General features: G+C 33.5%; 1 protein-coding gene across 1 annotated transcript; it reads right to left on the bottom strand.

The window, feature by feature from the left end:
- Positions 1-1,115: 1,115 nt before the first annotated feature.
- Positions 1,116-9,365, bottom strand: LOC148615743 (uncharacterized). The gene is made up of 2 exons (XM_088582282.1): positions 9,208-9,365; positions 1,116-2,799 (listed from the first exon to the last, which is right to left on the bottom strand). The coding sequence occupies exon 2, from the start codon at positions 2,774-2,776 to the stop codon at positions 1,397-1,399; it is 1,380 nt and encodes a 459-aa protein (XP_088438408.1). The 5' UTR covers positions 2,777-2,799; positions 9,208-9,365; the 3' UTR covers positions 1,116-1,396.
- Positions 9,366-11,626: the final 2,261 nt, after the last annotated feature.

Genomic DNA, 11,626 nt, shown 5'->3' with positions numbered 1-11,626 from the left:
TCTAATATTCACAATAAAAATCTCGGTTAGATCTCCCAATTGTACAGTTCCAAAATATAATAAATATCCTTACTCCAATCTGAAAGCAAATGACCATCATATATAATATTACATCAGAGATAAATCTCTGTAACCTATACAAGAAAAGTAACAATATATATTTCATTATAAACGCAACCTCTTGTCAATCCACTTTTATTAAGCTTCATGATAAGATATAGTGTTTTAGTATCTAGATGTGTCTATCCACCGCTTTTTCAAGACATTTTTCAAATGCAGCTTTAATAAAAGTACACCAGAATTGTGAATACTTCGGTAAAATTTTACCAACTGTTATTACATAAAATTGATAAAGTCGATTAGGGACATAGCCAAGGTACTATGTGCGTGGGTCGGTAGACTAAATAAAGACATCTGTGTAAAGCTGGCAGTGTGATACGAACGCCGTTTTTCTTCATTTTATGTCAATTTAAAAGGGAGTAGACGGCCATAAATCATGGCTAACACTTATCAACATAAATTAAGTCCCGGATTGAATTCAAACCAACGACAATCGGTTTGTTCAGACGTACCAAGTTAGTGATGCCAAATTATACATTGATAACATGGTTCGAAATAAGATATCCTTTTAATGAACGGTTTCTAGTATTGCAAATAAAAAGAAATATAATCTTTAGAAATGTTTAACCTTTTTTAACGACAAGAAAAGATTGCATTTTAAAGGAAGTTCAAATGCATAGATTATCAAAACAGTTTTTTTTTCAAAACGTCGACGTACGAATTGGACATTAATCATCCAATATGATAAACTAGTACCCGAACTACGGTCCTATACTATATATTGTATATTTGACAATATATTATATAAAGATGTAATTTATCAAATCATTAAACCGATTTATGACATACTTCATGACTTCAAATTTCTGAAAAGCTATCTTTTTTTCTCAGTTTTAAATCGAACTGGTGACCCGACCTAAACCCTCCTTTACAACAATGACAAGTGTGTTTTCGTTATGAGATGACAAGGCAAGATCTCCAGGATTTAGGGTCAATCAGTGATATTTGCTATTTCACACAGAAATCTAGATTGATCATGATACACACACACCAACTATTATTAACAATTTAATTCCATTGCACTTGTATAGAATCAGGTTGATATGTTTCACTCGTGAATTCTCACAACTGTCCTTGGTCATTTAACTGGTTAAATCACCTTACAAATCTCACGAAACTTTATCCTAGTATTATTTTCAATTGAAATTGATCTAAAAGATTACACTGATACAAAAAACCAATGAAGTAAACCGAATGAAAATAGAACAAATGTATCTCAACATGTCAATGTAGAGATTTGTAATTGTATTGATAATGTAAGGCGTGACTTGTTAAACTAGACTTGAATTAAATGCTGTTTGTCGTAGTTCATTCTAATAAGATCACCTAAAAGTTTGTTATTCCTGTTACTTTTAAGTCTGTCTGGGTCTTGGTAGATCCTGGTGGGAAGTGTAGGAATCAGCACCGGTTTTCTACATGTTTTATAATTGTAATAGTCTGTTTCCTCTTTACATGACGGTAATAGGTACATTTCTGTATCCTCCTGAATCACAGACTGCAGCTTTGTTTCATGGTCCTTATCCTTAATACAATATGTCTTAAATTTAGGCTTCCTGGACTTGGAAGACCGTTTCCTTTGCTTCTGAACACACTTTTTGAGATCAGTATTAGCAGACGATTTGTCCACTTTAAGGGTGGCTTCAGTGCATACTGTTTGAGCCACTACAGTTTCCATTTGACACGCGTGATCAACTTTTTCATCCTCAGATTCCGACTGGTCTGCGAATACATCCGGATCAGATACCTCCGACGCTGATGATGGAGGAACTGACGACACCACAGATGTTTCTGTTGAAACGGTTGAGAACGAATCAGTACGGGAGCATCGAGTTTGACTCGAATCTGCTCCACTAAGACTTTGAATTATTTCTCTCACTTGCTGTTTTAGAAACAAATTTTGTTCAATTTTGTCAAGAAAGACGGGATATTCGCCTCCATTATTTTCATTAGAATTGAGATCACACTCACTGTCACTTTCAGTTCCATTAGCCTCCCCATGTTGAGCGCGTGTTGGTAATGCTATTGATTCGGTATCACTTTTACTACAGTTCAGCAAATCAACACTTTCATAAGTTGGGGTCTTAGAGACATTATCACGTAAAATTAAGTTAGTGTCTTTTGTAGAATCATGGAAGGATTCCCGTTGTTCTGTAACCTCTTTTGAAGAGCCTACTTGAGATCGTGACTGATCTATATGACTTTTTATGGCACTAGATTTGGCAGGAAGTCGCCTAGCCGGCAATACCGGGACCACCATATATGGTCCCTCCTCATCTTCTGAGTGACTAGAAGGAAATTTCAAACCAGTAAGTATTCTGAACTGGCTTGCTATTATGTGATCTGGTAAATCCTTGATTTCATCATAGATATGTGGCGACGAGGCGCCGTGTAACCCAGAAGAGCCCCCTATCTGGGGAGAAGGTGCTCCATAGATAGGCGATGAACTTGTTTTACAGTCTATTATCACAGTCCCTGATTTGTCCACTTGAGGCACTACGTCTGCATATTGAACACGATCCTCCTGTACCTGTTTCGTAAATCCATACGGAGAAGAATCTCTCGATTTTGAATCTTTAAATCCATACTCCGAGGGGGAATCATCACTACTGTCGTAACATTTTCGTTTATGTTTTCGACCTTTGAACCACCGAATCATACCTTCCTTGTAGGTTGTATTACCTGCAAAAATAATTATAAATTGAAATGCTTGTATTATTTTGCCTACGCCAGTTTCTAAAGAGGTTTGTCTAAGCTAGTTTCTAAAGAGGTTTGTCTAAGCCAGTTTCTAAAAAGGAAAATAATATCAAAAGAAAACAAAAAGACTTACAACAATGTATGAAATTATGATAACATTGATTGCTTTATTAGGCATAGAATTTTACAATAGATGATTTGTATCTGGGACAACTGCGACAGATGCAACTTTTGACACAGAAAAAGGGTGGTTGTGTTTATTTCAAGCACTCCATAGAGTATTTTTCTTTGAATTTTAATATAACTTTTTGTACAGCTAAAAATCGTCAATGCAAATATGAATAATTCATTTGTCGTAACAACATTCGGACTGTAAAACTGTAAAAAACTGAATACATTTTAATAGTCTTACACCTTCTAGACATGCATCAAACTAGACGTAATTAAGTGGATCCTCAGACAAGCACTGAATAATTCAAGATTAACGTTTATTAGGTGATTTACAGTACAGTTTCAACATCCTTAAAAACCAATGGTATTTTGTCACAAAATATTTAATTAAAAACTCATAACGGGGGTGTTTTCTAATCCAGGGAAACGTTGAAATGGCAGCAAACCAAGGTAACCAGATTCTACGTGATAATACATTACATACACAGGTGTATGTCAAGGTTATGCACGCTCCGTCCATGTCTACAGCTACAGTTTTACATTAAGTCAAGTTCAAAGATTAAATAAGCCAACCGGTGCAGACTTCATACATCATTCTTCATTGTAATAATAAGACATTTCATGAGTAGGTCGAAATCAGAAATATTATTTTATAGCTATCTTATAAAACCTCTTCTCTTATCAAAATTGACATATCTTTTTTATAGTGTGTCTCTCAACTTTGTCGAATTGAGAATACGTACTGAAGAATACTAACACCTGCACACACTCTTTTAAATATCTATTTTGAAGAATCCATTAACCTACACCTTTAAAAATCCTGACCGTTTTATACTACACCAAAACACCAAGAAAATATCAAGCACTCGCTGGCACATAATATCTCATTTAAATGTATTCGGCAAGATTTTTGTATTTCTAAGGATAATTACAATATCTAGATAAATTCTGTGTCATATTTAGAGAAATTTCATGATGATAGATTGGTTAACTGAATCATTAAGTTGTAAGACACTACTTATACGGCGGACCAAAGGTGACAAAAATATAGATACATTAGTTTAAACGTAATAAGATGTGATAAACTATTTCTCCTTAATTACATTAATTACATTATTAACCAAGTGTCACTAGATAGTCATTCATCCTTAATATTAGATTTTTTTCTGAGGTAAGTGTAGGAATGGCGAACTGTTTGGTTCAACAGACTGAGTAGAATCTACAATTAAATGTCATAAAATATAAATCTGTACGGACTTATTACATCCAGACGCTAGGGTGATTGTAAAAAATTTTGACTTTTTAATGAAATCTTTCTTTCTTGACACGTTCTATAATTATTCCTTTACTAAAATATTTGGATGGATTTTTCGTACACTAAACCCCTATAATTATGTTACATTATCCAGCAATTAAGATTTTCTTGTTTAATTTATTATCATGTGAAATTATTACATAAGACGTTCAAGCAATTTAAATCAAAGACACACCGATCATGTTATCATCTTAGCCAAAGTTAATTCTTTTATCTAATAATTATCACGAGAATAAAGAATATTTCGTCAATCTTGTAGTGCAACAATAAAATTTATTCCAATGCAAGTGCTTCGCATCCGGCTAAATTATTTCAACGAGGCTTTGCGCTACCATAACTTGTTAAAAATAATTCAAAACAGTCGGAAATGTCAAGAACACGGTTAAGAAACCAATATGTTCTAATAATGAATCTAAAAAGTACACAACTGCATACGGTGAATAAATTTCCATAAAACATAGTGGTCGCCGACCATGTTAATATGTTTGGTGTGTGTAGGTATATACGTGACATGCATTTTACTGATATGAAGTGGTGCATTTGATATGAAACATCAAAGTAAACGTTAGCTGCACTGTTGTAATTGTACAGGTATTGCCGACCAATAATTTGCTCAATCAGAGGACAGTTGGTTAAACGTTTACATATATTTACATATATTATTTCTAAATTTACAGATGTTCACAAAGCATATGAATACACGTGCATGTATAAACATAATGTTTATCGAAAAATGATATGTCCAACTATAGAAAATCCCGAATATAGAAACCCAGTTCAATATGTGATATCAAAACCTTAACTTTGACTGCTTCAATCAATATAATTTATATGTTTTTTTAGCTGAAAATGAGTAGAACGATAAATTAACACATAAATTTATATTGTCATTACACTAAATTGATATGTAATTGTACCAATTGACCAATTATTTTTGTTGTTGTCACTGCGTATCCAGTTTTGAAGGCCCCAAAGTAAGAAAAATATGAAAAAAGAAACATGACTGAAGAATGATTTTTTTAGTAAGTGAAATGCGTATAAAAGGTTAAAGGTCAACGAGTTTATTTGTCATAACCACCCCTACTTGTACTAGGACCTTAGGGGACATGACTGATTCAAAAGTCATATTCCCTCGAACATTATCTTACCAAAATATTACAAAGTCTTGCAGATTTGTTTAATCTAGCATCATCTAGTAATATCCCATTACTATTACATTACCTCAGGCATTATAATGATCATATGATACATTTGTTAATCAATATAAATAGAGATGTGGTATGATTGCTGATCTCATCCACCAAATGCCAAGCAACGAACAATTAAATGTCTACAGGTCACTACAGGGTTTTCAATGATGGGCAAAACTAATCTATAGAAAAACAATGAATATAAAAAAACAACGATAACCACTGGATTACATTCCCAATGTTTTGTTTTGAACATCAGATCCAAATGCACACCTAAATCTATAGCATATATTTAAAAAAAATCATTTAAAGACAAATATTTTATTATATGTATATCGCAAAGATTTTTGTAGAACATGCATGTCCATTATTTCTATGTCCATTTGATAAATATTCTATCTTTAACTAGAAACTGTCGTTCCCGGTTCAACACGATTTTTTCTTTCAAATTTTTAATGAATACCCCATTACGATTCGTTTAATTCTCATCAATGAAAATCTAGACACCAAATTAGAGTTAAATTAAAATAAAAATTAGAATTCAATACAATATTATAATATGGTACGGCAAAAGAACCCGTTCTTATTACGTCTTTTCCTTGAAATCCGAGAAACAATATACGAATGATCGGGCACTTATCACAGAGGCCTTTTATGTTATTTAATCCGACTATGCACCTATAAAGGCAATTCTAGGTCGTGTTTAATGGATTGCATCCCAAAATTTGATTAAACCTCAAAATCATACAATATAGGTGGATAAAAAGATGTTCACTTGACATTAAATGCCTTCATATCTTGAAAAGATATTTTTCAATGACACAATTTTTATTGCATTTTTAAAATGTAAAAAGAACAAAGTTATCATCAGATGAACATATATATTAAATAATTTATCGAATCATTAATCTATTTCAAAGAAGTTTGAAGAACTTAAAATCAGTCGTAGATACCTCATTTGAAGAGTGACAGCAGTTTTTTTTAACAAAAGACAAATATATATATATAGAAACAAGGTCATCTCCGTGAGAATTATGAACAGTGTGTTCCTGACCGTCCTGCTACGTAGTTTAGGGTTTCACAGATCTTATTTTAAATCCTTGAAAACGAATCATCCAAAGAAAATCAATACGGCGAATCCAAAACCCATTTCTTTTTTAAAAATGCTCTTTGAATTTTAAGAAGGGAGACGTGAAAATAATCTGACTACTCGCTAAATGTAAACATTGTATCTTTCAGTTTGTTTTTTCTAAGTTTAAACAGTTAGGTTGTATTTACTTATCGAGTTCTGTATGAAGGTTGAAGATTTAAGATAACAAAAAGAACATTTAAACTGGACTTTAATAACAACCATGCCAACTTAATTTATGGTTACCGCGTTTTTCAGCCCAAAAAGAAAAAAAAAAAACTCGGACGCCTACTGCATGAATCTCGGTTTATTTAAAAGTACAGAAAATTAGCATTCAAAACCAGAGATTTCTAGGTCCAAAAATGTAGTATTTTTATGAAACAATCGACATTTAATCTCATTAAAATTTTGAATTCATGTCTAGTTGCAATTAGGCCTTTTTCTTTAGATACTTATGAAGCACCCTATAACCCTGTAAGATTCATACATGTGCGAATAAAAATATAAAAGGGAGGTTACTGACTATAATTTGATCATATTTTGCCCCAAATTTTGAACAATTTCAGTTTTCTTACTAAAGGGGTAGGTTCCGACCCTAAAGAACCCACTGGATCCACCGCTGTCATACAGTGATTCAAGAATATTATAAGTAATAACTCTTAGAAAAGGGTTGAATATAATACCATTTGATTAAGGCTGGCTACATGTACAATCGGACTCAATCAACATAAATGTACTACAGGGGAAAGTATTTTGTTTGTTTTGGTTTATATTTCTGAAAATTGAAATAATGCGATAAAGCTCAACCTTACGGATCAAATAAACCTTGTTCAGATAATTAGTGAAAGTAAAATTTGTCCTATTATTTTGACTGTTATGCAAATGTAGGGCCAAGGTGTAGTATTTAATTAGGTTATAACTGGAAACGATAATGAAATTGAACATTTATGTATATTTTTTTATAGGTTGGAAGGGACTTATGCTGGAAAGCATGCGAAAGACATTGTTTTTCTTTTTTACGATAAACATTGCAACTGCAATATCAGTAAAATCATCATCATTTCAATAAAAAAAAACCTCTTTTATTACTTATTTATTCTGTTGAGCTCTACATTCGTTAGATCAGTCAAAATATACTTTTATTTTAATGCTTTGCACCCAATCTATATAAAATCTGCATGCTTCCCAGTCAGCATAAAAGATAATTCAATATATGTGTTAAAAGCACTGCAGGATACGAAATCATAACAAACACGATCAATTGACTATGTCTTACTTCTTCATAATCTTTTCAAAGGTAATGACAACGCAAGAATGAAATGAAAACAGTGGTAAGAAAATATTACCATATATATACCGCTACTTTATTACATTGTCACAATTTTATGTTTATTCCTTTTCAACATTAGTTTGTTACATCACTGAAGCAAAAAAGCCACGAAGAAATATTTAATTAATAATGCATCTCATTATTTCAAAGAGAGTGTTGTGTTTACCATGAAAACATTACATGTAAATAAATGCATCTGCTTCAGGGGGTGACAGAGTGTTGTCAGGTGAACTAGTCCGGGGCCATGGAATAACACGTTCCTTATGTAACATGTGTAGTATGATATATATAATATTAATTTACAAGTTGTATAAATGATATAAATGTCCATTACCGGTAATATTGTTCTATTTCTATTAAGAAGGCAACCCAGACAGCTTAACATATATTTTATCAGAAATTCTAGCCATTGTTTGGGTCAATGAAACGTGCGCTTTTAATAGATGTATTCTTAATCTCTTCATTTTCTCAACACTTTTTTACATGCTGAATTCTAGGAAACCTTAAAAACTTAATATTGTATTGCACGGTCCGACTTTTGATGCTGATAATTTTATTTACCTTTTTTATATATAAATGGGTGGTTGATCAGGGTAACTAAATTTAAGCATAACGCGTGGGGATTCTTTTGAAATTTAATGATATAATGTTTGAAATACAATATGCCCCCATTGTCTTCTCACTACATAAACGGTTTCTTTGTTTTCCTGTCTCATGTTTAATTCGGTGGCTTCTACGTGTCAGAATCTAGGTCAACTCTTAACCTTACACTACCAGTAGGTGAACAAGTATTATTATAGATGTTCAATTTTATTTAATGAAGGGTATGTAGTTGATATATATATATATATGATCCAAATAAATACAACAAAACGTGACATTGTCAATAGTATACAGTCTAAAATCTTCGGGCTAAGGAACTTTATGACTTCTATCAAATCACAGGGTTTAACATTATATCAAAGTATGTCATTTTCTGTTGAGAATACTTAGATTTTATGAACTGAAATATTTATGAACGTAGAAATACCAAGCTTTCTGACCGAGTACTCATTAGTGATAATAGCATAGCAAGTCATAAAATAAACACCTTCATTCTTCGGACAGTAGCTTACGTGCTCGAGGTATGCTCTGCAGGTGGAATATAGACATATACAGAGCCGCTGAGTTCCATTAAAAATACATCACTTTACGACAGCAAAGTATTCATTACAAGAAAATCAGGGAAACCGATATAAAACGCTGCATAGAAACCTACCTTCTCACAGTCTATATTCAGATCCTTGCGACATCGCTAATGTTTTCTTAAATTATAATCCATAGGCTATCAGATTGAATTCTTGTACCGTTAAGGTGTTGAAATTTAAGTCGACAGGTAAAAATCTAAATATGAACACCTGAGATTCGGATGAGAGGATAATAAATAGGCGGAGTGTAATGACATTTATGTGGCCAATCAGCCTGGGGCTTTTAAACAGACATACAATGTGACAAATCTGCATTAAAATATCATTCATTAATGACCGCACTGCTTCACTGATATACTACAAAGACCGTTGCATTGCTAATGGAGTAGTAAGCAAAAACAAAGGGGGTCATTTCGATCAAATACACGAAAAGCCTGCTCACGGAAACAACATCAGGGAATAAAAATCTATATAAACTTTATAGAAACTGGAAGGTTGAAGAATAAAGAATACTGTATGTTTAATATTTGTATAGGCGACAGACATTTTGTTTGACACTAGTTTATAATAATTAACGGAAGAGCTTGCGGTTGCATTTAATGCGTTTCTAATTCATTGAGTTGCAATAGACAAATTCTACATTCACTGAGGTATGTAATGCAGGTGGTAAATTATTTTATATTCTGAAGATACTGAAATATCAAAGGTTCAAGTAGAGGGACATGGACAAAACCTTGAACATTGCTAGAAAAAATATAAAGAATAAGAAAAGAAATCCTCCATGGACAAAACCTGGAACATTGCTAGAAAAATCATAAAGAACAAGAAGAGAAATCGTCAATGGACAAAACCTGGAACATTGCTAAAAAAAGATAAAGAACATTGCACAAAACACAAAGAAACTGGAAAGTAAAACCCACAACCCCCCCCCCAAACCCCCCCAAAAACCAACCAAACAAACAAAAAAACAAACAAAAAATAAGATAAGCACGAACCCGACTTAAACCTAGAGTAAACTCATGTACTACGAAAGGGTCAGTAGCTCCGGTTACAAGCTGGACACCCGATACTACTTTGAAGTCAAGTGATAGAGAAAGAATTAAATCGATGACCATACGACCATTGTGTTGGAGTACATACTTTAATTTATGGCCATACATCCTTGTTCAGGTAGCTTTTGTGAAAGCTACTCAGACCTTTCTACAAAACCAGGAAGATGTCTAGTACCCTTTTGGTTTTTATTGGATAAAAATCTTCAATAAAAAGTGCACATCTCAGCGACTTGTGCTAAACCTAGCAATTAGTACTTTAAGTACTTCATAAAAGACCACTTGCCACGGGCGTAGCACCCTATACGCAAAAACGCACTTGCGTACACATCGAAAAATCAGCAAAAAGTAAAAAAAAAAGAACGTCTTTTACAGTAGAATACAAGTCTAAGGTGGTACCTTTTGATTTTAAATAAATCATCTAGGTTGGGTCGAGATTCTGAGAGATCATCTTGAGTCGTCATCGAAATCAAAATCAGTTACCAAGACTTCCTATATTTCCCCAGAAATCCAAAATGAAATCATCCATATATGTGGTAATATTATAAGTGACAATATTGTCAGTGCTTGTAATAATGCACCATGTTTTGCTTTCATAGCTGACGAAGCCACGGACGTTTCCACCATTGAGCAAATGGCATTATGTCTTCGGTTTATGATGAGTATCCAGGAAGAATTTATTGGAATCGAAAAGTGTAAATCAACTACAGGCGAAGCATTAACTAATGCTTTCTTAGACAATCTTCGTGAAAAGGGAGTTTCCGTTGAAAAAATGGGCGGACAAGAGTACGACGGAGCGGCTGATATGTCCGGAAAATATAGAGGGGTACAAGCAAGAATACGTGAGATGATACCAAGTGCCATATACACGCATTGCAAGGCTCACAATCGCAATCTATCCATTGTTCACGCGTGTAAGGAGCCTTTGGTAAGAAACCTTATGAACACTGCAAAAAAATGCGTTCACTTTTGATTATTCCGGAAAGAAACTTGAAATTTTCAAAGAGCATTTATGTGAGGACGAAATCGCCAAACCTGATAAGGAAGGTCGTCAAAAATTGAAAATGCTGTGCGAAACTCGATTGGCATCGTGATCAGAGGCAGTATACACATTTAAGGCAGCATTCGCCACTATCCATGCCGCTCTAGAAGAGCTTACAACAGAGTACCATGATGCAAAGGCCGGTCCATATAAGGTAGCAACAGAGCAGTTTAATTTCATCATTACACTTGCTGCCACTGAGCATATTTTGTCAAGGTTAGTACCGTTGTAAAATCTTCCACAGAAGAAAAAAAATTGTGATTTGTATATTGCTCAGAAAGAGTCAAAAACCGTAATACGTCTCGTAAACAAGAGAAATGACATTGAAGTATGGAATACTCTCTATGAAGTTGCGTCAGATCTTGCTGGAACAGTCGATATATGTTGAACCAACTATGC

This window comes from Perna viridis, chromosome 5, assembly GCF_037379345.1.
Source record: "Perna viridis isolate PV_CMFRI_1.1 ecotype Kerala chromosome 5, ASM3737934v1, whole genome shotgun sequence".
NCBI classification, from domain to species: domain Eukaryota; kingdom Metazoa; phylum Mollusca; class Bivalvia; order Mytilida; family Mytilidae; genus Perna; species Perna viridis.
The sequence above is the reverse complement of the archived record's forward strand: the minus strand, read 5'-3'. Positions and strand labels throughout refer to the sequence as shown.

Excerpts from the sequence above, each read along its gene's own strand:
- LOC148615743 (XM_088582282.1), bottom strand. The coding sequence starts at position 2,776 with ATGATTCGGTGGTTCAAAGGTCGAAAACATAAACGAAAATGTTACGAC.